The 21,891-nt window shown below is 42.8% G+C and overlaps 1 protein-coding gene across 9 annotated transcripts in view; it reads right to left on the bottom strand.

Annotated features, from left to right (window-relative positions):
- Positions 1 to 21,891, bottom strand: part of rbfox3a (RNA binding fox-1 homolog 3a) — a 531,011-nt gene that overhangs the window by 49,146 nt on the left and 459,974 nt on the right. For 7 of the 9 annotated variants that reach the window (XM_085761388.1, XM_085761390.1, XM_085761384.1 and 4 more), the window contains 2 exons: positions 16,570 to 16,818; positions 8,647 to 8,793 (listed from right to left, as the gene is read on the bottom strand). In XM_085761388.1, coding sequence (XP_085617514.1) covers positions 8,647 to 8,793; positions 16,570 to 16,818 — 396 coding nt within the window. The remainder of the gene's footprint in view (positions 1 to 8,646; positions 8,794 to 16,569; positions 16,819 to 21,891) is intronic. The other 2 variants (XM_085761389.1, XM_085761386.1) reach the window with 1 other exon arrangement.

A 21,891-nucleotide genomic window follows, 5' to 3' on the forward strand; every position in this document is an offset into this window, starting at 1 on the left:
CTACCGTAGATGACCATTTAGTAGCCCGGGCGTTTAATATGCGAAATCGACTTGGACCCCGGGCGTTTATAAGAACCAGGCGCGTATTTGCAACAGGCTACAATTTATTTTTGCAATGAGCAGCACCAGACCATCATGCAAAGAACAAGGAGGACCACTGGAACAAAACTACTTTTTTCCCGACACATACCTATATCTTTATTGACATCAGACAATAAATACAAAGACAGTTTGTCTGTGTTAAGCGGGGGGGGGAGGGGGGGGGGGGGGGGGGTCGATCGCGGTAATTTCAACACTGTACATTAGCGCATTTATCTATTTGTTTTTGTCTATTACTGTAGTAGTCCAGCGCGACCTGTCCCGCTATCGCACCTGTGTTTCTGTGTGTGTGTGTGTGTGTGTGCGCCTGCATGCGAGAGAGAGAGCGAGAGGAGGGGCTGACTGACAGAGGTGAGAGTCGGTGTTAAAAAAAACTTCTTTTTTTTCTGTGCAAGACTATGGTAAACACTTAATCGCCCGGGCGTTTAATTGAACCGGCGTTTATTTTGCCAAATGAGCACGGACCCCGGCGGCTGTTAGAGCACAGGCGCGTATTTGCGCGCGGGCGATTATTTGGTCATCTACGGTATGTAGCTTTAACCTGGCATGAAGGTGTGACTGCTTGTTCTTGTAAACCACTCAACATGAACATAAATCAAGTCACTATTGTTCCAGTACAGTTAATAAAGTATGTACATGAAGACCTGGTCAAAAAGACACAAGGCTCTTGACAGAGGAGATTCCTCAAGAAAAGTAGTGTAAAGTAGTGACTTCATGAAAAGATCAAACGCAACAATGTGTTAATAGTCCATCTATGCGGCTCTAAGACACGTTCACATTAGTTCCAACTGAAAATGCAAATCTGTCAAATTTGTTCAAATGCATAGATCTTAGAAAATTCAAAACAAACGGGAACAACAGTTGTTGACAAAACTCACTTCAACAAGAGTAAAAGGTACATTTGTTGGGGACTGCAGGATTAATCCTCACTTGTTAATCTAACAAGTTTTAGGCTGTCTGGTGTAAAACAGTGTAATGGCTCCTGTTGTGCTCATAAAAGTGATGCAAAGTGAATTTCAGACCTCAAGCCTATTACTGTGGAGGTTGTGCTTTGAACGCTGAACTAAATGCAGGTGACCTGAATGCCTCCTGAATGACACACACACACACACACACACACACACACACACACACACACACACACACACACACACACACACACACACACACACACACACACACACACACACACACACACACACACACACACACACAGGGTGTGGAGTGACTACTGTGCTGCCATAACTCCTGCTTAAAAACTTGTTTCTGTGGCGATGCACAGGTGTGTTGTTGCTCTTGGTTACAGCTGACCACACCCACACACCCTCAGTGATGCTGCTGTGACCAGAGGTGAACTTTTAACTTCCAGCCAGGACAGGAAACAGTGATTTTCAGCAGCAGTGTGAAGTCACTCTTGGTGGCTGAAAACCAATTCAGTCCCCTCCCACTTCTGCTTTATTATAAACACTTCCATTATTATTATCATTTACTCCTACATTGCTCTGTAATGAGATTCTTGGTGTGTTTACTTCAAATGACTTCAAATTATTTCTCTTCAATGTAATTACATTCAAAGGTCTTATCACACACAAAAGTGCTATTATTGGTAGCAGTGATACAGAGTGTAATTTCTATGACCGTATCACCACACCAGAGATCCAGCCCGCATGTTTCCACCAGTCACTGCTGTTTTCCTACAGCCTCTCTTCTAACTCATCCATCTCTATTCCACTGTTTGGTCTCTGAGGGAAGTCGTCTCCATTAGTCCAAATTAATGTTATTTTGCAGGAAAGACAGAGAAGTGTTCATCAGCCTCAGTGAGACTCAGGCTCAGACTGCTGCTGCTGCTGCTCCTGAAACTGAATATTATTGTTGAATACAGAGACAAATGTTCTGACTTTAGATAATAGAGATAATTTGATTGCAATTTAAAAAAGGTTTTAGTCAAAAGCAAAAACATTAATTTAACAGATTATTCATATTGTCTATAGATATTAGACTGGTCACAAATCAGTTCCTGTCCAGGTATTGACTTTGTGGTCATGGAAAAGAATTGGAATATTTTAAACTATCACTCACCTATTTACATTAAAGCAGACCTCTGATACCACCTCTGAGTGTTTCCTGAAAATAGTGTCTCCATACTGGAGGTGGACCAGAACTTGGTTTGGTTTGCTGGTTTAGACACATAAACTACTTGGTTAGGTTTACTACAGTAATAATGACATGGTTAACTTTGTAATGGCAAATAACACCAGACTTGTGTTGTTGTTGTGTTGACCCTTCCCACCACATCCACCTCATAACTGCTCCTTTTACAACATCCCTCCTCTCTTTCTGTCATAATCGCAATAATCATTAGAGATGGTCTATCCATTACTACACCACATACTGTATCTATGCAGGGTGAGGGTGGCATCCACCCGATATACAGGGACAGACAACCACACACTCACCCCTTTAGAGTTGAGCCAATTGACCTTAAGTGCTTGTCTCCTAGAGTTGGCTGAAGAACATAGAGACAACCCACACAAGCATGAGGAGAACATGCAACACAAAGGCCCCAGACCCAGTGCTGACTACAACACCACCATGGAGTCTCGAAGTAACAAGGAACTACTAAAAAACTGAGATGGAGCCCACACAGCACAGTATTTCAGTCTATAGTCTGAAACAGCACAGGATGAAAAGACTCAATTCACTGACAAACAGTGACGTGCTGAAGTAGAGTCTGTGCTCGAGTTAAACACATGCGCCCAGTTATTTTTTTTACCTACAAAGTACAAAGTGATTCTGATGATTGTTTGCATATTTGATGAACCTCCTGTGGTTATGACTCTAATTATAACATCTCAAAATCCATGACATCACCCAGAACTACCGCTCTCACCTGCTGCGCTTCAGCTTAATGGTAAACAGAGCAATAACTCCTATCACTGTCCCTCTGTATTCTTAACACTCTAATTGTCTTAATCAACACAAAAACACCGGCACCACTGGGGGGGCACGCAACAGTGGCAGAGCACAGGTTTTCTAACTACCCACTCAGTGCGGAGCGGCTCCATCGCTGCACTGATATGTTGGTGTAAATTAGCAGGTTTTCAGATTATAATTACACCTCGCCTCCTCGGAGGCAGAGCTGGTTAGAGTGGAGCCTTATGGAATAATTGGGGAGGCAAATGAGAGTGTAGCCGTGAACAGGAGACATTAAAAAGAATTCCCTTGCTGGGAACACTGGGCTACCTGGAATGCTGGAAGCCTCCAGAAGAGGTGATTAGGCAGGAGTAGGTGTCATTAAAACTCCATTAGCACAAAACCCAACCCCTGGTGCTCACCTCAAACACACACGCGCACGCACATACACACTGCTGTAGACCAGGAGTGTTTGTGGGTGTGTGTGTGTGTGTGCCGAGTGTCTAATGACTCACTCATCTGGCCCCCTACCACTGGGAATGTGACCGTAAGGACCCTGTTGCGGCAGCCTCACTAAGTGCCTGCTTATTAATTAAACACAGCTGAGGCTCAGGGGACGGCGGCGGTCCTGCACATCATCTTGCGAAGTTTCGCTCCGCGTGGGGCTAAACGAGCGCCGTCCTTCTGTGAACGCGCCTGGCAGACATTTTGGTTCCGATCCGCGCCGGCAGACATTTTGGTTCCACGTGTCAGAAATAATTACGAGGGATTTATGAAAGGCCAAAACAAACCCCTGCGAAAAAACTGACATGTGGTCAGACTGGGGCCGCCCCCTCTCCCCCCCCTGCTGTTTGAGCGATATATAAGAATCCCAATCACCCTCGATGTGAGTGTAAATGAGCAGTGTGAGTTTTCAGGCCAGGGGAATTATTTGAGGTGCAGAACTAGATTACAGATTTCAGCCACATCTTGCGAATGAGAGAATTGAATCAGTGAAGTGGTGCTGTGAATGCCAATTATCATTCTACCATTAAAACCCTCTTCCCCGGCCTAGTAATTTCCTTCCAAATGTGTTTTTCTAATTATGAATTAAACTCAAATAAGCTTGGGTAATGAACCCAGTTTTATTCCTTTCTGAGGCCGTACTTTTTCTGCCTGGCGCGTCTCTGCTGCTGCAGCCGTACCCAACAATCTGCCTTTAATTCTGTGTCCTGAGCTGGATTTCCAGAGATGTTTGAGGGAGTATTACTGTGTATTACTGTGTAATTCACAGAGACAGACCCCCAGCTTGTGGCTGCATCACCTTTGATTGAACTTCTTTATATGGCTTTGTTTAACGCTCTCGTATTGCTTTTCTATTACAGCTTTTGCTGAAATGACACTGAATTCCATTTGCTGTAATGCCCCAGCTATTGCCTTTGTTTGCATTGTGGTGGTAGTCTAGCAGAACCGTATTGGGAGATTGAGCCAGTTGCTCACAAGTCCCATTTTAACTGAATGGAGGCGAATGCCACTGCAGCCCATTGTGGCGAAGGCAGAGCCCAGATGGAATCTCGACTGCAGTGCTCCTGCCCTGTCCACAACCATTAATCCTTAAAGGTGGACCATTAACAGGGAGAAAAGAGAAGGAGGTGTGTGTGAGAGTGTACACTGCATGTGGCTGTGTGTGTACGTGTGAGGACCCTGACAGCCTTTTACATTCTCTGCTAGAAGACAGCTACCAAACACGGTGGATCAAAACTGCTCAAATGCTCTGCTGAAGTGTCAAAAAAGTGAGGACCATGGTGAGAAGGAGCATTCAGTGACAGTGGCAAAGAGAAACTTTCCTTTCAAAGGCAGAGATCCAGAGCAGCAGCAGGCTCAGGGTGGGCGGCTGTCTGTCCTGACCAGGACGTCCTCAGCGTCTGCTTCGGACCACACACAGGCAACACAAAAGCGACAACTCACAATTATGATTAAAGGGATAGTTCAACATTTTGGCAAATTGGCCCATTGCCATCATCCCTATAGTTTTAGGAGTATGTTTGTTACCTTTAATTGTCTGTGCAAGCTATTTTTTGAACGGCGGAGCAGAGCCGTGAGCTGCTCAGAGCTACGCTACGGAGGCTAATGGGATTTCTTGGATTCCCTCATCAAACTCATCAAATACACAATTCAGGCAAAGTAGTCGAAACTGTCAGGTTTAAAACAACAAAAACATATAGCTGTAAAAAAGAAACAAGATAGAAAATGAAGTACAATTACCACAGGTATACCTCACATGATTCACATCACCACCTCTACACTTAAGACTTGTAGCTGCATTTAGCTCTGAGCTTTTCTACAAAAGCTTTTCTTCCTAGAGAGCCAGTGACAGTTTATAAGAGCATGAGAATAAACACAACAAAGCTGTAAAGGTGGACTGGTGAGTAGATCGGTTTCCATGTCCAATCTGATGACATTTAATGTCTCTGACAACCTCGGTCGGCAACTGGCCTCCATAAAAGCTTCAAGGCAGCAGGACCAGGGTATTTACTAGTATTTAATGTCATAGAAGAAAACATGACTTGAGTTTGTGTTAACCACAGTCCTTATTTTCAGACATCTAACCTAAAACCCAATCAGGAAATGTTTTGGGACAAGGGACTATACTGAGAAATTACCTACTTTTCAAACTTACTTCTGAGGAACTCTATTACCTTGATTTTACTTTCAGTTTTACTTGTTAGCAGCAGTATTATACATATCAATTAGCTGCTGAGGGACAGCGACACGACAGGGGTATAATGAAGCCCAAAGGAAAAAAAAACCACACGCTCTATTTCTTAACTTGTATGACTCATTCACACTGTTTTATAATTTACTGAACTAATCTTATTTCCATTGTGTGTAAAAGCTGGTAATGAAGTCATCAGTTTATTAAACTGCTCTTGATTAGATGTGCAAGATGTGCACTTAATAATAATATCTCTCTGACTGTTCTTGTGCAGCTACGATGTTTTCACATGGAGTTCACACTTGCATCAAAGACTGCTGTGTTTAGTTTTACTGTATAAAACTGATGTTTCAAAATAAAAGCACACATAATGCTGTTTTGAAAGGGAATGGTGGTCTCTGTCATATCACCTGTGCTTAGTGTTTTACATCTATTTTTCAGCAAAGCTTCCTTGAAAGGGAAAAGTTGCTGTGACAGGGAAAAGTTTCCTGGCTCCAGTTGTCCTGAGGCTCCAGTGACTTGGATCCTCAGTCATTGTGATCCTGCTCTTAAAGAGGCTGTATGACCTCTGAGCAGCGCTGATTGTAGTGAGAGCTACCAGATTGGCTGTCTCTTCTAATCCCCCTATCCTGCCTCTCTGTCCTGCTGCTCCTGTGGGTTGTTTTTTTTCCTCCCACACGGCTCCTACTTTGCGACCTGATGATGTCACTGGTTAATTGCGGTGCGGTGTTTAGAGCCTTGAGACCTCCCCAGGTGACTGAAGGCTGTTGGGGGGGAAAGTTTTCAACAATAAACACGCATGCATAAATCCAAACACACACATACACACACACACCGACTTCCCACCCATAACTGGAGCTGTCACCCTATATAGACCTAATGAGGATAAACTCCCTTTTAACCTTGACCCTGAGGAACCGCATTAATTGTGTCTCCACCAGCGCCTCCATCCCCTCCTCTTCTCCCCACATCAGGAGCTCTGAGGCTGGGGAAGGCCAGCGTGCAGACTCCTCTCCTCCTCCTGGAGCAGGAGCAGATGCTCTCGTCGATTAGTGGAGTGGGGGTGAGGGTGGAGGTGTCAGAGGGGAGGAAATCTCCAGACCTTTATTATATTTAATGCTAGTGCTGGATTTGGGTTTTGCAAATCTGTACTCAGTAATGTGTCTATGTCTCTGTGTGTGTGTGTGTAGGTAGTTCATCAGTAAACACTTGAGCAACATGGTTCCACATTGTATAACACACGCACACACACACACACACACACACACACACACACACACACGCGCACACACACACACGCACACACACACACACACAGAGGGACAAAGAGAACGTGATTTCCACATCACACACACACATCCTCGCTCCTCTGTGATGAGCCTGATGTTTGCTTATGGGAAGTGATGAGATCAAAGTCGAGACAGCAAACACAGACGCTGTAATAGATGCTGTGAATCCACCAACAAAAACAGTTGCATGAGTTGGTTGCCTTAAATTGGAGCTACGTTCACGGGGAAGGCCTCGGGTGCTTCATGATTTTACGTAACTCTTGATTTTGATCCACTGTGATCAGTTTGTTTTTGCAGGACCGACAGGACCAGTAGATTCACTGTGGGGTGTCGAATCCACTTTGAATGTGACAGATGCCTAATGTCTTAATAAGCAACTGGCATGAAATAACATTTACTGATGGATTTAGTCTTCACAAATCCCTCAGGACATTCTTCCAAAAATTCTCCCAGTGGAACAAAGAATGGGAAGGAGCAAACCTCCATCCAGTGCACAACAGAGCCAACACAAGATAAATAAAAGTCACTAAGGGCTTTATTTTTTTGTGCTAAAACACAGAGTTGTATTTTCCTGTGGCTCACAGAGGGTATCTGCTCCACTGCACTGGTTTGGTATCTTGGTGACTGCTGAGTGCCACCGTGGGAAGAGCAGCAGCGCAGAGGGTTTGGCAATGAGAATCCAGTGGTGCACAGCAATCTTGGTGCCAACGATGAGGTCAAGCGCCTCCTGCTCAGAGCAGGTCAACTACTCAGTGCACCTCTGTCCTCTAGTATTTCAGTCACTTGATTTAGTGAAGTAATTTTCAGATAAACTTCTCTAAACCCAATTTTATCTCTGTGTGGCCCTCTTTCTACTTCTATGAGTATTTTCAACTAGCTGACAGAAAAGTTGCAGTGAAGCATGTACAGTATACCAGTCAGATAATCAAGATTAACAGGTGGATCTTAGAGCTGTCAGCAGGTCATGTGCTTCCTTTACTCTGGTCCCATCTACAGTCTCTGACAACACTGTCAATTCAGAATTAACTCTTATAGAAAACACTACATTAAATAAAACTTCTCTTTCCACTAAAAACACCATCAGGACAGTTTGTTATGGCAAGTATTTCTTTACCAGGTTGTTCCACATAACATATGAAAGTGCAATTTCCAAAATAAAAAGAATATAACTTGAGAAACTAGAATGCCTTTTTATTTCTACTGTGACACCTTTATGATATTTTACAGTGTATTTATCTAAAATCTCTTCTCTATCTTCAAATGATTATGTTTGTTGTACGAAAGAATGTTGCACTTCCACATATGTTAAAAAAAAAAGATGACCTTTGATGAACTTTAAGGTATCCAAACTGAATTCAAATTAAAAGACTCATTAACCCTGACCCATTTACAGGATTCTATCAGTGTCTGATGGGGAGAGCCTCATGGTTGAAGTAGATTAAAGTGGTGAATGTGACTGGCTAAGACTGTGACAAACTCATCCACCTGTGATATATCATATTCTTGCCGAGCCCAACCTTTTTTGTGCCACAAGTGCTTGAGACTGAGCTCAACCTGGTTCAAGAAAACAGATGTGCACTATATGACTGTCATGGTGTAAAGTGAGTGTATGCATGTATCTGTGTGTCTGTTTTAGAATCGTCCTCTCACCCCGAACATTTGCCGGAGGTCCGGATCTCGGAAGCGGAAGGGGATGTTGGAGACGTGTAACCTCTTGGGCTGCTGCTTCCCGGACGAGTCGTTGGGCTGCAGGTGGAGCTGCTGGGAGGCGTCTGTCTGTACAGCCTCCTCTGCCTGCTGCAGGAAACACACAGCACGTCACAGGTTAGCTCCTTTGGTGCATAAAAAAAAGGTGACTTATGTGAGAGGTGTGGTTGATCAGCTTGAAAACGACACAGAGCTGCTGTGACAGAATAGAGGAGGACTGACAGAACAACATAATGAATTTGTCATAAAGTGGAAGAGTGTGAAAGACACAGAGAGGGAGCAGAGAGAGCGCCGTTTCTACATCCTCTTAAGTTCAAATTGTCATGGCATTGTCATATTGTGTTACCGATCTCCACTCTCACTGCTCCTGTGGCATCGATATGTGACCCAGGAGATTGAGAGTTATCTGAGACGCATGGGGGGGGAAATATATTACTAACAACCTAAGACACGTCTACACTCAAACATACATGATAATACAATTTAAAGAGGATTTAAGAGAGATTGAGCGAGGCACAGTGGACACTTCCACACCTGATGATTTATGCTGAATGTGAACATTCAGGCATTTATCAGGGTGAGGGTGTGGAGGACAGGGAAGTCGGGAAAAGTTCACAGGGACAGAATATGTTTATTTACAATGAATTACATTTAATTTTAGTGTTAAAGGTCCCACATTGTGTAAAGGTAGATGTTCATGTGTGTTGATTATAAAGCAGCTCTAGGTTCTATATAAATGCTATGAAAGTATCAAAGCCTCAGTCTACAGAGAAATGCACACAGCCTGGATTCAGAAACTGAGCCTTAAAACAAGCCGTCAGGATTTCTGTGACTTTGTGATGTCATTATAAAGTAGTCACTGCTGGCAGTCCGCCATGCCCCAAACCCCACCCACATGAAATCTGCTATTTATTTATTTATTTTTAATCAGATCAGGCAGCCGATCAGAAGAGAGGCTTAGACCTTTAAGGTTATTTTGTGGTTAAGCTTTAATTGTCAGGACAGGGCCCAGTAACAACACTGCGTAAGTGTGGTAATTACTTGTCATTAGCGTTAATCCTTCAATAGATTTTGATACTATTTTCATACTCTTGGGAGATTCTGATGAATATACATACAACTTTTGGGGCAGTGAATTATCTGTAACTAGTTAAGATATGTCTGGCCATTATCCATTTGGAAATATCTTATATTATATTTTATTGTATTGTATTTTTAATTCGAAGATATAAAGTTATAGTGCTTTATATCCATTTGACTACCTGCCTGTGTAGAGAAGAGTTGTGTGTGGGAATCAGGCGAGATGGGATTCGAAATAGACCAGCAGAGTGGTGCCGTGTCAGCAGTAATGTGGGCGCTTCACTGACTGTCGTGGTGAACAGGAAGCTGAGCCTGAAGGCAAGGCTCCAGATTTAACAGACGATCCACATATTAAACTTATTCTAGAGTGGTGAACATGGGTATTGACACAAACAATGAGATTGCAACGACCCAAACAGCTGAAGAGTGAGGAGCTCAGACATCAGAGAGGAACCACAGCTCTGGCAACAGGCCTGCTGAGGTTGTTTGGCTGGTTATGGTTATGCTTCCCCCACATTCACATGGATGGAGACCCCAGGGCAATCTGAAGTGACTTGGTACCACCAGATTCCAAGGTATTAGAAACCTAAGTCGAGTACTTTTGGTTGGTTACAGCCCAAACAATTACTGTAAAACTGCAGGTTCACAACTCCACTGTTTACGACATGCCCGACTCTACACTCTAGATACAATAACTGGCTTTATCCTGCTCTGCATCCCTCAGGCTGAGGAGAGACTTCTCCTCTTAACTTTGGACAGGTCTGTGAAATAAATGTACCATCTATTACACTGACTTCAGCAAGTCAGAGGAGCTGGAGGCAGCTGACAAAAACCCAGTTACCTTATAGCATTTAGCATCCAAAAACTATGCTAACTTGTGTATTAATGCAATCCACATAGAACACAGCCAGAGTGTAGAAGTGGCCTCTGACAGCAGCTACTGCTTCCACTGAAACTAAAGACTCCTGCTACACCGAGGTAGTGAGCGTAGGAACCAGTGGTTGAACTGTGTGGAGGCTGGCAGGAGAAACACTTACTGGAGCTGTGAGCAGCAAAATGGCAACTGCAGGCTCTGAGCCAGCAGTTCAGTGAGGGGCTGCAAGACTGTTGTTGTTAGTATTCAGTCACAATGAAGAAAATCATTGAGTTAAAAAAAAAACTTTGACTGTTGCTAGGAGCCAGGAAGCAAAGAGTTCCTCTGGAAACAAGTAAGAATTCACAAATTCTCCTCCAGTAAAAGTAATCGCAGGTCATTTCAGGCGTCTGAACAAAAGACAAATGCTTCCAGTTTTTAGATGAAGACTGTTTTATTTTTGCTAAAAGCAGACCTGGGACTTTGTGCTGGACCAATACTGCAGCAAAACAGATTTTTAATGAATTATTATCACTAGTACTTCAATGTTGCTTCATGTCGACTTCTGTTTGTTTGTCTCTTCCTTGAGTCTTAGTCCCCCCCACTGAGAGGGAAACTGAGAGATTAGAGAGCCTCTCCTCTGAACCATCATCTCAGTCTGTTTCTGTTGATGATGGCACAGCTGGATCACACCTGGATCACCTGTCAGTGTGCAGGTGTTAACAGCTCTGTAGCAAACGCTGATATTTGCCCATTGGCGTACAGTCCAAATGGTAATAAGGGTGCACACTTGCCAGCACAGCTTTGTATTGCTTTTTTTCCCCCCTCCATAAACAAATCATTTCAACTCTAACCTTTAGCTTCTGAAATTCTAAAAGCCTGGCACAGACTCCTCTCCCTTATCTAATTTGGTCAGTGAATTTCCCTCTGAAAACAAATGTTCTATAAATACAAATACTGCTGTTATTAGCATTACATCGTCATGTTCCTTGTAATGTACAACCTGTGAAATAATCCTGTTCAAAGTAGCCAGTGCATCAAAAAGTCTCACATAGATGAAGTCTCTCCAGTCCCTGTTCTTTGTGTCTAAAGAGGTGACGTCATCAGCCTCTTCTTTCTTTCTTTCTTTCTTTCTTTCTTTCTTTCTTTCTTTCTTTCTTTCTTTCTTTCTTTCTTTCTTTCTTTCTTTCTTTCTTTCTTTCTTTCTTTCTTTCTTTCTTTCTTTCTTTCTCTCTCTCTCTCCACCTCCCCCTCTCTTTCTCTCTGTGGTTGCCATCCATGCCTTTACAATTCATGGTGTGAGAGCAGCCAGGCAGGAAAAGGAAATAATTACACGAACAATATCATACACAAGCAGGCTGAGCTTCCTCTCTGTCGTCAGGGAACCAGTACAAAGCTGCGAGAGTGTGAGTGAGTGTGTGTGTGTCTATGAGAGAGAGAGAGAGAGAGAGAGAGAGAAAGAGAGAGAAAGGGGGGACACTATACAAACCTAATCTGTGCTACCAAGCCTCCCTATCCATTGACAAACACACACACAACCCAAACAGCTCCAAACTGCCCTGAACGCCTCCATCTGATTACCTAGCCAGTTAGATTTCCCTCATGTGTGTGTGTGTGCACGTGTGTGCGCAGCAGTGCAACTGCAGCCCACCTCCTCAGGCCTATAATGTAAGCTATCACATATGTACAGTGCACCAAAAGATAGGTCGATTAACACAGAAGAATTAGATAAACGCTCACACTCCCACACGCGCACACAAGTATAAGCAAGGAGAAAAAACACAGAAGCCCAGAGATATGTAGTATACCACATCCATAAAGTTTGAAGGCTTCCAGGTCCAAATGAAAAGGGTTGAAATGGAAGAAGCAGAAACGGACATATCCTCACTTAGTGCAGGTCAAGCTGCATGGTGACCTCTGTGTTCAAACAACATCCACCAGAGAGAGGTCAGAGATCAACAACTCAGAGCTGGAGAGAGATCAAGCTGGCCATTCACAGTAACATCCTTTAAACAAACAGAGGGGTTACCATCTCACAGCGCATACAACCATGTTATCACACATGTCTGCCATGCCAGCAGAGCTGCTCCGCCGCCAAGTGAACCACTGAGGAACGACGGATTGAGATTGAGAAGAGTTATATGAATTGAATTCAGTTATCTAATTTTAGTTTAACACATTTTAAAAGGATTGCATATTTGTCAAACTTTAATATCTAACAGGTGTACAAACCAAACTACAGCATTTGAAATCCAAATTAAATTGTAGTTGAAGGGTTTTCCATTGACATACAATATACACGTACATGTGTATCATCAGCAGTTTTTTCAGTACAGAATGTAACCAAACTGCATCAGTACTGCGCGTGAAAATAGGCCTGGCTTTCAAGATCCACCTTTGTTCAAAGATCCAAATGGCATCATGTGATGAACAGAGGGTAAACTAACATATCATTTTGTGATGTAATAGGATTTCCTGTAGCATATTTTCATTTCAGTCTCATTAAAAACATGTGTGATTAACAAGTAAAACAAAAAATGAACATTAATTAGTCAGAGAACTGGTATTTACTGTTTGGTTTTCACTTCACCTACATTTCCACTCCAGAGTGAGATCAGAATTTAGACTTGATTTGTAAGTTTTCATCCTTTACTGCATCTTTCTGTAATAAAATGGTTAACTGTACATCTGATCATACAGACTTTAAGGACTTTAATTTGCGCATTGTGCTTTTATTTGACAATGACAGATAGGAAATGCAGGAAGAATACATGGAGCCAGTAGTCCAACTGGTCAGGCGTGTAAAATGGTGAAGCTGTCCAACATCATCCTGCTAAGTAATCTCAGTCTGGCTTCCTGTTGTCTTCTACCTTCTGGTGTTTTTACTGGACTCATTGGCAGCTGTGGTTACAACTCGCTCTGATGCATTACAACTTATTTTGTCAGAGCGGTCCAGCGACGCCTTTATCTCAGCAGCAGTACACACTGTTCACGACCTCAGAGATGCAAACACGTCAGAGTGGTGGAGCGGCTGGACTGCAGCGGACAGTCAGCTGTGGAGGGAGACAGACGAGGGAAACCTCAGTGGACCATGTAGCCACGCATCTATCTCTCTCACTCTCTGGCTCCTTTTCTCTGTCTCTCTCTGATGTTTTATTTCTCCCATACTGAGCCACCGCTGCTGAGGAGGAGTCCTGGTTCTCCATCTCTGACTGACAGCCTAATCTTCATTTTTTTAGTCAAGAAAACAATACAGCATCAGGCTGATGTATGGCTCTAACGTTATATTTTTGGACAATAAATGCAGTAAGTGTCTTTTAGGCCACAGTGACCGTGTGTGTGGTGTCTTACTCCTTTATCCTCCACCAACTATGTCTCTTGACAGTAACAATTACAGCCTGTGACAAACTCTCCACAGTGACTGTAAAACACTCCCAGTAATGCTGACTGTACCAAGTCTTCTCTCACTGGACTGCCCAACTCTGCCATCACTGTCTATACAGTACAGTCCCCATACCTTCCCAGCATGCTCCAGTCTTATTGGGCCTGACAGCTTGAAGGCTCTTCAACTAGAAGCGAGTGGTGCTACAGTTAACTATGGAGTTAGAGTGTTAGTGTGTGTGTAAGTGTACGTGTGTGTGTGTGTGTGTGTGTGTGCAGTTTGAAATGCAGCTGAAATATGGCTCATTTGTCAGCGACCTGCAGCCATGAGTGTGTGTGTGTGTGTGTGCGTGCAGCATGCGTGCGATTGCACAGTTCAAACATGAACTTGCACACCAGCTTGATCTTATAGCGAAGGTCCAAGAGAATACTAAAATCCTTTTAAATGAAATCTAACAGTTTGGTATATATCATCTGGATCTCATTTACTTTCTTGTCTTATGCATCCTCTCTGATTCAGAGTCTTATTGGGAGCACAGGGTGGGGTACTTTTGACTTTTTTTTTTTAACTTTTAGGTTTCATGTTGTGTGAAGTGCGGCGTCAAAGAAACTTCTGAAAGACAGTCCTAGAGTCAGCCGGAGAGGCTTTGCTCTCAGCTCCCTGCATTCTTCCCAGCGTACCCCCCACCACTACAAAAGCATCTGGGCTGAGCTGAGTGCAGCGAGGAACCTCTCTGCCTCAATTAACCAGCTCCAAACCTTAAAACCTTCAAAGCAGAATGGCACTCAAGGGACTGGTCGCTAAAATATACATACCTTAAATTATGAAAGAGTAGTTTGAATTTTTGATTTTTACTGTCTGCATCACATTGTGTTTTTAAGAGATATTCAGCCCACAGTATCTCATATCTCCTTTTACAATCATCTGCTAATAAAGACACAGATTACTGAACAAATGAACCGAGGATGTTCACAGGCAGTTTTTCAGTTACTGCTGGAAGATAAATATTTTTTAACTATAGAATGGAATGATTCAATAATATAAAATGTGGTGTTTTTTCCAGCCATATGCAATAGTATCTTTTTGTGCACTTTTTTAATAATTGCAGTTCTTGCACAGTGAATTTTACCTCGGTTTGTGACATATCTACAGTTTGGTCCAAGCATCCCTTATATGAAACATACAACGCTGTAATATAAGTTTGTATTATTAAAAAATACAAACAACTGAAACATAATATATTATTATATCAGACAACAAATGTCTGGTGACAGCTCGACTGTATTTTTTGTGGAGCATATCCATGGATGTGTCTCATGGATCTAAGATGTAATAGATCTGTGATGAAGTGGAGACTTGATTGCAGAGGTTAAACGTTACTTGCAGATGGGAGCTTCTCGCGGGATTTTGAAATCTCATTAAGTCAGAAAGAAATGACCCCGAAAAACAGGAGGAAAAAATATTACCACAAAAAACTGAAAAAAAAAGTCAGAAAAACAGAAAAATTTATCCAAAAACCAAACCAAAAGATAAGTTAATCAAGTGAATGCAATACGCTTCCATACCTCCACTACAGGGCACATATAAGTTGGATCACTACACAGGTACCTGTAGGGTTTCATGATGATCCTGTGACTGTGGAAATTAAATTAAATTAAAAATCACAAAAAATCTGGCATCAATCTCACATCCACACACAACAACCTCCTCTGACAGATAAATCTTTAAAGTTCCCCAAACTGATCCAGAACCAGCCATTTGTTTTACTTACTCTGGAAGCATCAAGGCTTCATCACTGACTTAGTTCAGAGCAAAGTTGTTTACACAAATTTCAACATCTGTACAGGTGTGAGGTTTACTGAGGAACGAGAACGACCATGAGGAAGGAAAGCTATTACAGAAAAACAAATTCACAAGGTTTAAACAGAATAATGAGCAAAAGGATACTGAGTAAAAAAAAAAAAAAACATATTTACCATATTTTAATAGTGTAGTTTAACATTCACTATATTTGTTTTGGATGTGTATGGATTCAGTTCCAGGAAGTATTAACTAAGTGAAGGTCTGTCAGACTGTATGAAAGCATCAGTCTGAGATAATGATGACCATTATCCTAATATTCAGTGCTGGGGCAGTAACAGTGTGTTGCACATGGTGCCACTCCTGTCTATAGTAAACAACTGGAGATGCTGTGTGTGTTCTGGTTCCAGCTGCACCATCACAGCAGGCTGAGGGTGGAGTATAAAGAACATGAGGCAGAGGAGCAGCTATGCATAGAGCACCTCATCTGGAACTGATTGAAGTCTTATAAATGTTCACTAATGCACTTTGTACAGATGTTACAGTTGTGAAATCAGTGTAGCATGGCACTCTTTTCTCTGGATTAGTCTATTGCATTTACTTTTTAAATCAGCACATTGAAAGATTCATGTTTGCATGTTGAAGCTTGACATTTGTTTTGCCCTTGTCGTGCAGTCACCATGTTTTAAACCCTGCGTTACGACTTAGTGAAGAAAGTGCAGCTCGGCGTGGATATAAAGTGCAGACTCACCGTTACTGTGTTGGCTGTGAGGGTGGGGGTGTTGCTGTCATTTCCCGGCTGTTCGCTGTGTGTGTGTGTCGGCGTGTACAGTGTCAGGGCGTGCTCGGCCACCGTGCTTGGTCCCGTGTAGTCGGCCGGTTGGTGGGTGTGGGGCGTGGCGTACTCAGCAGGGATCCCGTTCTGTGGTGGAGGGGGGTACTGGGCCGGTGGGAAGGGCTGGGCCATGGCTTCAGGGGGAGCTGGGGCCTCTTGGTTACCCTGCAGGGATAGAGATGGAAAGAAAAGAGGAGAACAGGTAAGAAAAGGTTGGTTTCATGGTAAAGCTTCTGAACTCCATCTACAGTGATGGAAAAGCAGTGAAAGTGCCAGTTCACTTCTTTTTTTATGAATAAAGGCAGGTTTACCCCAAGTTTGAGGTCAGGAGTGATCAAACTTTTCAATCAAAAGTAGCAGGGAGAATTCTGCTTTCAATTGGCCGGCCTTAACTGGGCTCAGTATCCTTCAAGCTAAGTGCTTGTTAGATCGTCTGACAGCGTCATGGTGGGATCAGGGGGGCTGAATCCACCACAGTTTGGTTTGAGGTGGTGGCAAGTTTGGTACTCCTCTCTCAAACTCTCCCTCCCCGCTCGTTACACAACTTCTATTGTCACTTTTTCATGTGCAGCACCTTGCGTGACTTTCAGAGACACTGAAAGTGCACACTGTTATCTCCATTTGTATTATTCATCGTGTCTCTTCTGGGTATGATGGCAGGTTTTATTTGCATCAAAATGAGCTCCTCTGTAAGACATACAGAACAAACCTTAGTCCTCCCTTTACACATGGTCTGAAAACACTTTTTACAGTCTGGTGTGTTCAAAGCATGCTACGAACTTTAGGATGAACCACCATGGAACCATCCCCAGGGGGAAGGAAGGTTCACTGGAATTATTTTACTGCAGAAACAAAAATGTGTCAGTCATGTTGCCAGACAGAGATGAATGGTTGGAGCTCATACCCACTTTACTTTAATTCCAGCAGGGGACCATAATACTATGTACCATGACCCTCTACCTCTCCTCGCACACTGTCAGTACTTAAAATCCCCCAGACACAACAACTTTTAATCTTTGTGGAGTAATATTACAGAATAACAACAATAACAAAGTCAAACTCGGGTCAGGTCTTTGTATTAGAGGAACAGTGGGAGCATAAGACAGACTAGGAGAATGAGAGGATGAGAGAAAAAGTGAATCCATGCATCCAAACTGAGTTAGAATAACAGCCACGGTTTGGTCATAAAATCTTAACAGTGACGAGACTGGAAGGATAACACAGGAAGTCATCAAACTACCTGTCGGCCCGTCAATAAACAAGTCTAATAACTAGAACGGCACTCAGCAGAGCGCGTACCTCAGCCAAGGCCAAACAATCCTACACGTCTGTCAGATCAGCACCAAACTGAAAAAACTCAAACTCAGGGCTCAATGACATAAATATTAAATATTATAAATATATAACTAATATGAATATCATATTTATTACATCAAGATCCAAACTTTATTTCCAACGAATCGGTGAAAGTGTTAAGTTAAAAACAGTGCAATGTTTAGGGAAGCGATAAGAAACATCCCCCAGACCGCCTTCAAACCAGATCTGCAGAAAAATGTAATGGGTTCGTCACTGGGCCATGACCCATCCCTCCACCAAGTTTGGTTCAATTTGGTTTTTTTCCCCCCCGTAATCCTGCTGAGAAATAAACAAACACACGGACATGGGTGGAGGTGGAGAGGCAGACAGTGGAAGTGTATCATTTAAACATGGCAAGTGGAGAATATTGGGTTTATTTGTAGAACAGAAAGTCTGTTTGATCACAACACAAACCAGCTCACCCACGCCGAAATCTCCCCGCAGAAAGATGCTCGACAAACACATGCACCCAAACACTCACACGGGGAATAGGAAATATACGTAGACCAAAGGAAAAGCCATGCAAATTACATCCTTTATAAGAGATGAGAAAGATCAATTAACTGATACTCTTTTGATGACAAGCTCTGTTTTGAAATCCACGGTTCTAATAGAAGTTGGCATTTTCCCTTTCTTCTCCACTTTTCTCCATTTATCCCTCGCTTGCTTCGGTTACTGTGATCTTCCCTCCTCTTCCTTTCTAACGTGAGTATCCTGCTCTTTCACCCCTGTCCGGGCTCGTCCTAATTCACACGCCTGTCAGATGCCTGTTTCCTCCAGCCGATGATGATGAATCCATCTGACATATTAGCGCTCCACTTTTCTTCCACGCTGCTCCGAAACTTGATGGAAAATGGCTTAAAAATTTATAAATCAATCACAGCAACTTTTTGAGGTGGGACGAGGCTCTGACCTTAGCTGTTTCCAAAGGTTCCTGCGATCGATGGCTGTATTGAAGTTGGCTATTCTTATGCATGGAGATTGATGGTGTTGAGCATAACAAAGCAGTTTGCCGATGGCTCGCTGACTGTAGCCACGTCGTTTCTGGCAGAGTCATTGTCGACTCCCTGGGCAGAAAAGCGTTTTGCTCAATTTAGAGTTTACTCACTTCACATACAAATGAAGAAAAAATGAATCTCCAGCAGCAAACGAGTCGAGTCATCAATAATGAAACACAACTTTGTTGTGCTTGTTACATCTGGATACAAGTAATGCTTTTTAAAATGATTTGTGATGTTCAAACAGCTGAATGAACACTCTACAATACACACTGCTGAACACTTAACTGACTGTTTTCAAGCTGTGGCAACTGACGATATTTGAAGTTCATCATTTTCTCTCTCAGGTCTCATCCATGTGATCTCCTCAGTGATACAATCTGATCTCACAGTGACACTGTTACAACAATGTCAGACAGGCCAGGACACAGGAACCCTATGAATCAGCCTTTAATTAAACTGTTTCATTCACACGATGATCCAGAGGGGACAACAGAATGACAACAGAGGTGTTTCTATAACTCAGTTTTTTTTATGAATAAATGAAATGTGCTAAGCTAAGTATTTTACAACATTATATGCAAAAATTATATTTTATTATTATATTATATATTATAATTCACCTGTGACCATGGAAACATCCCATTAGCCATAAGCACAAGTGCAAAAGTAAATGTGTAAATGTGTAAATGACGCCTGAGCAAATTCCATGTGTTGAGCAGGTGCACCAGATAACTGCCCCTTTGGGGATAATAAAGACTGTTTGAACTTGAACTTTGAACTTGAATCATGAATTCAAACTTTTTAGAACAATATTTCTTTCTCCTTGTTTTCTATAATTTCCACCCAGACTCTCTTCCATGTCATCTACCCAGCTTTTGAGCTGTACTCACTCTGTCTGATAATACTATCTGAACCGTCCAGCTCCTTCTGTTCCTTCTCACAACCGATTGACTGGCCTCAGTCCATCAAGCTGTTGACCTTTCACCCACGACCATCTGCGGCCATGTGGTGAATGGTGGTTGTTAAAGGCTACTAAAAGCAGAAATATTAAAGGTCCCACATTCTATAAAGGTAGATGTCCATATCTTATATTATTTTATCATACACCAGGTCTAGGTTCTATATTAATACTGGGAAAGTACAAAGTACAGACACTCATCTGTTCTGTATTCAGAAAATTAGCCTTGAAAGACGCTGTCAGGATGTCTGTAACTTTGTGATGTCATAACAAAGCAGTCACTGCACAGCCTTCCCTTAGCCCTCCCAAAACCTTCTGCATTTAGTTTCTCTGAGTGTTTACCCGGGATGTGCTATATTTTATTTGATCACTCAGAAAATCAGAAAAGGCTCAGATCCTCTCTTCTGACTGGCTCATTGAACCGTTTTTACTAGAACTCCAGAGAGAGACCTGAGAGAACAGATGTAAAACTACAATGAGGTGGTTCAAACGTGTAAAACATAGGACCTTGAAATAAACGAGGACATTGTTTTGTTTTTTTTGAAGAATATAAAAGGTGAACTCCGTCCGGCTGAGCAGAATTTTGAGGTTTATATATATTTTACCTCCGGAACAGGTCACAGGCGTTTACACCAGCTCTCCATTACACTCCCACACACCGGCCTGATTCCTCTCCCTGTTAATCTGAGACTGTATGCAGGCTGGACGTGTGGCCTGGGGCGAGTCTCACTTCACTAAAACAAGGAGCCACATCGATAGGCCTCCCTGCCTCGCCGCATTGATAAAGAGCTGAGCTGATATATAGCCCCACCTGGTCAATACACACACCGGAGACAAGCACATACACCAGCACAAACACACACACACACACACAGGGACCAGCAGTGAGCCATGAACAAAGACAGCAGAGTTAAATAATGGCAGTGGAGTGTGTGAAGTGAGAGCTGCAGGGAAAAATGCGTCACCTGGAAGTTTTCATTTTAATATGCCTAAATCATGAGCGGAGGTGTGATACATCTCCCTCTGTGCGCACACACACACACACACACACACACATACACAGGCTGAGCGAGAGAGGGTTGGCCCTGCTGGGGTTCAGGCAGCAAAGAGGGATCATGAATAGAGGCAGAGGAGAAAGAGAGTTAGAGAGAGCCCGAGACAGAGTGAGAGAGTGAGTGTTAGAGTCAGTGAACATCCATCATCAATCAAAGTGACTGAGGCGCTGACACACTGAGACATCCCCAGATCCTTGTCGACAAATTGCGCTGGTAAATGATTTCTCCTATCAGCTAAATCATACTATCCATCCCTCTCTCCCTCCATCTTTCCATCTATCTCTCTGCATCAGCCTCCCGTCTCTCTCTCTCTCTCTCTCTCCCTCTCTCTCTGTCTGTGTCTTCCTCTCTCCTCTGTCTTTTCCCTCATTGAGTTTATTTCCCTTCGGCTCAGTGGAGCGCCATGCCTGATGGACTCCAGCTCCATTTACACATCATGTATGTCTCTCTCTCTCTCTCTCTCTCTCTCTCTCTCTCTCTCTCTCTCTCTCTCTCTCTCTCTCTCTCTCTCTCTCTCTCTCTCTCTCTCTCTCTCTCTCTCTCTCTCTCTCTCTCTCTCTCTCTCTCTCTCTCTCTCACACACACACTCAAATAGGTGGATGAGTGTACCTCATGCATGTTAGAGGAGACTGTCCACCCCATAGGCTTATTACACACAGCTATGTTTTATTTATTTATAGTCAGTTTCAATAAAAAATAAATAAATAAAAAAAAGTTATACTTTTGTTAGGTTTTAGGAAAAGGTTGAAGTTTGGGTGAAGTCATCATAAAAGAAACAAAAACGACCACTTGTTTTCAACAGGAAAAAATCTGGTGCTAATGATCCATCCATCCACCATCCTCCTAATGTGGACTTCACTACTTTATT

Source organism: Trachurus japonicus, chromosome 19 (assembly GCF_045865225.1).
Source record: "Trachurus japonicus isolate A0001 chromosome 19, Traja_1.0".
NCBI lineage: Eukaryota > Metazoa > Chordata > Actinopteri > Carangiformes > Carangidae > Trachurus > Trachurus japonicus.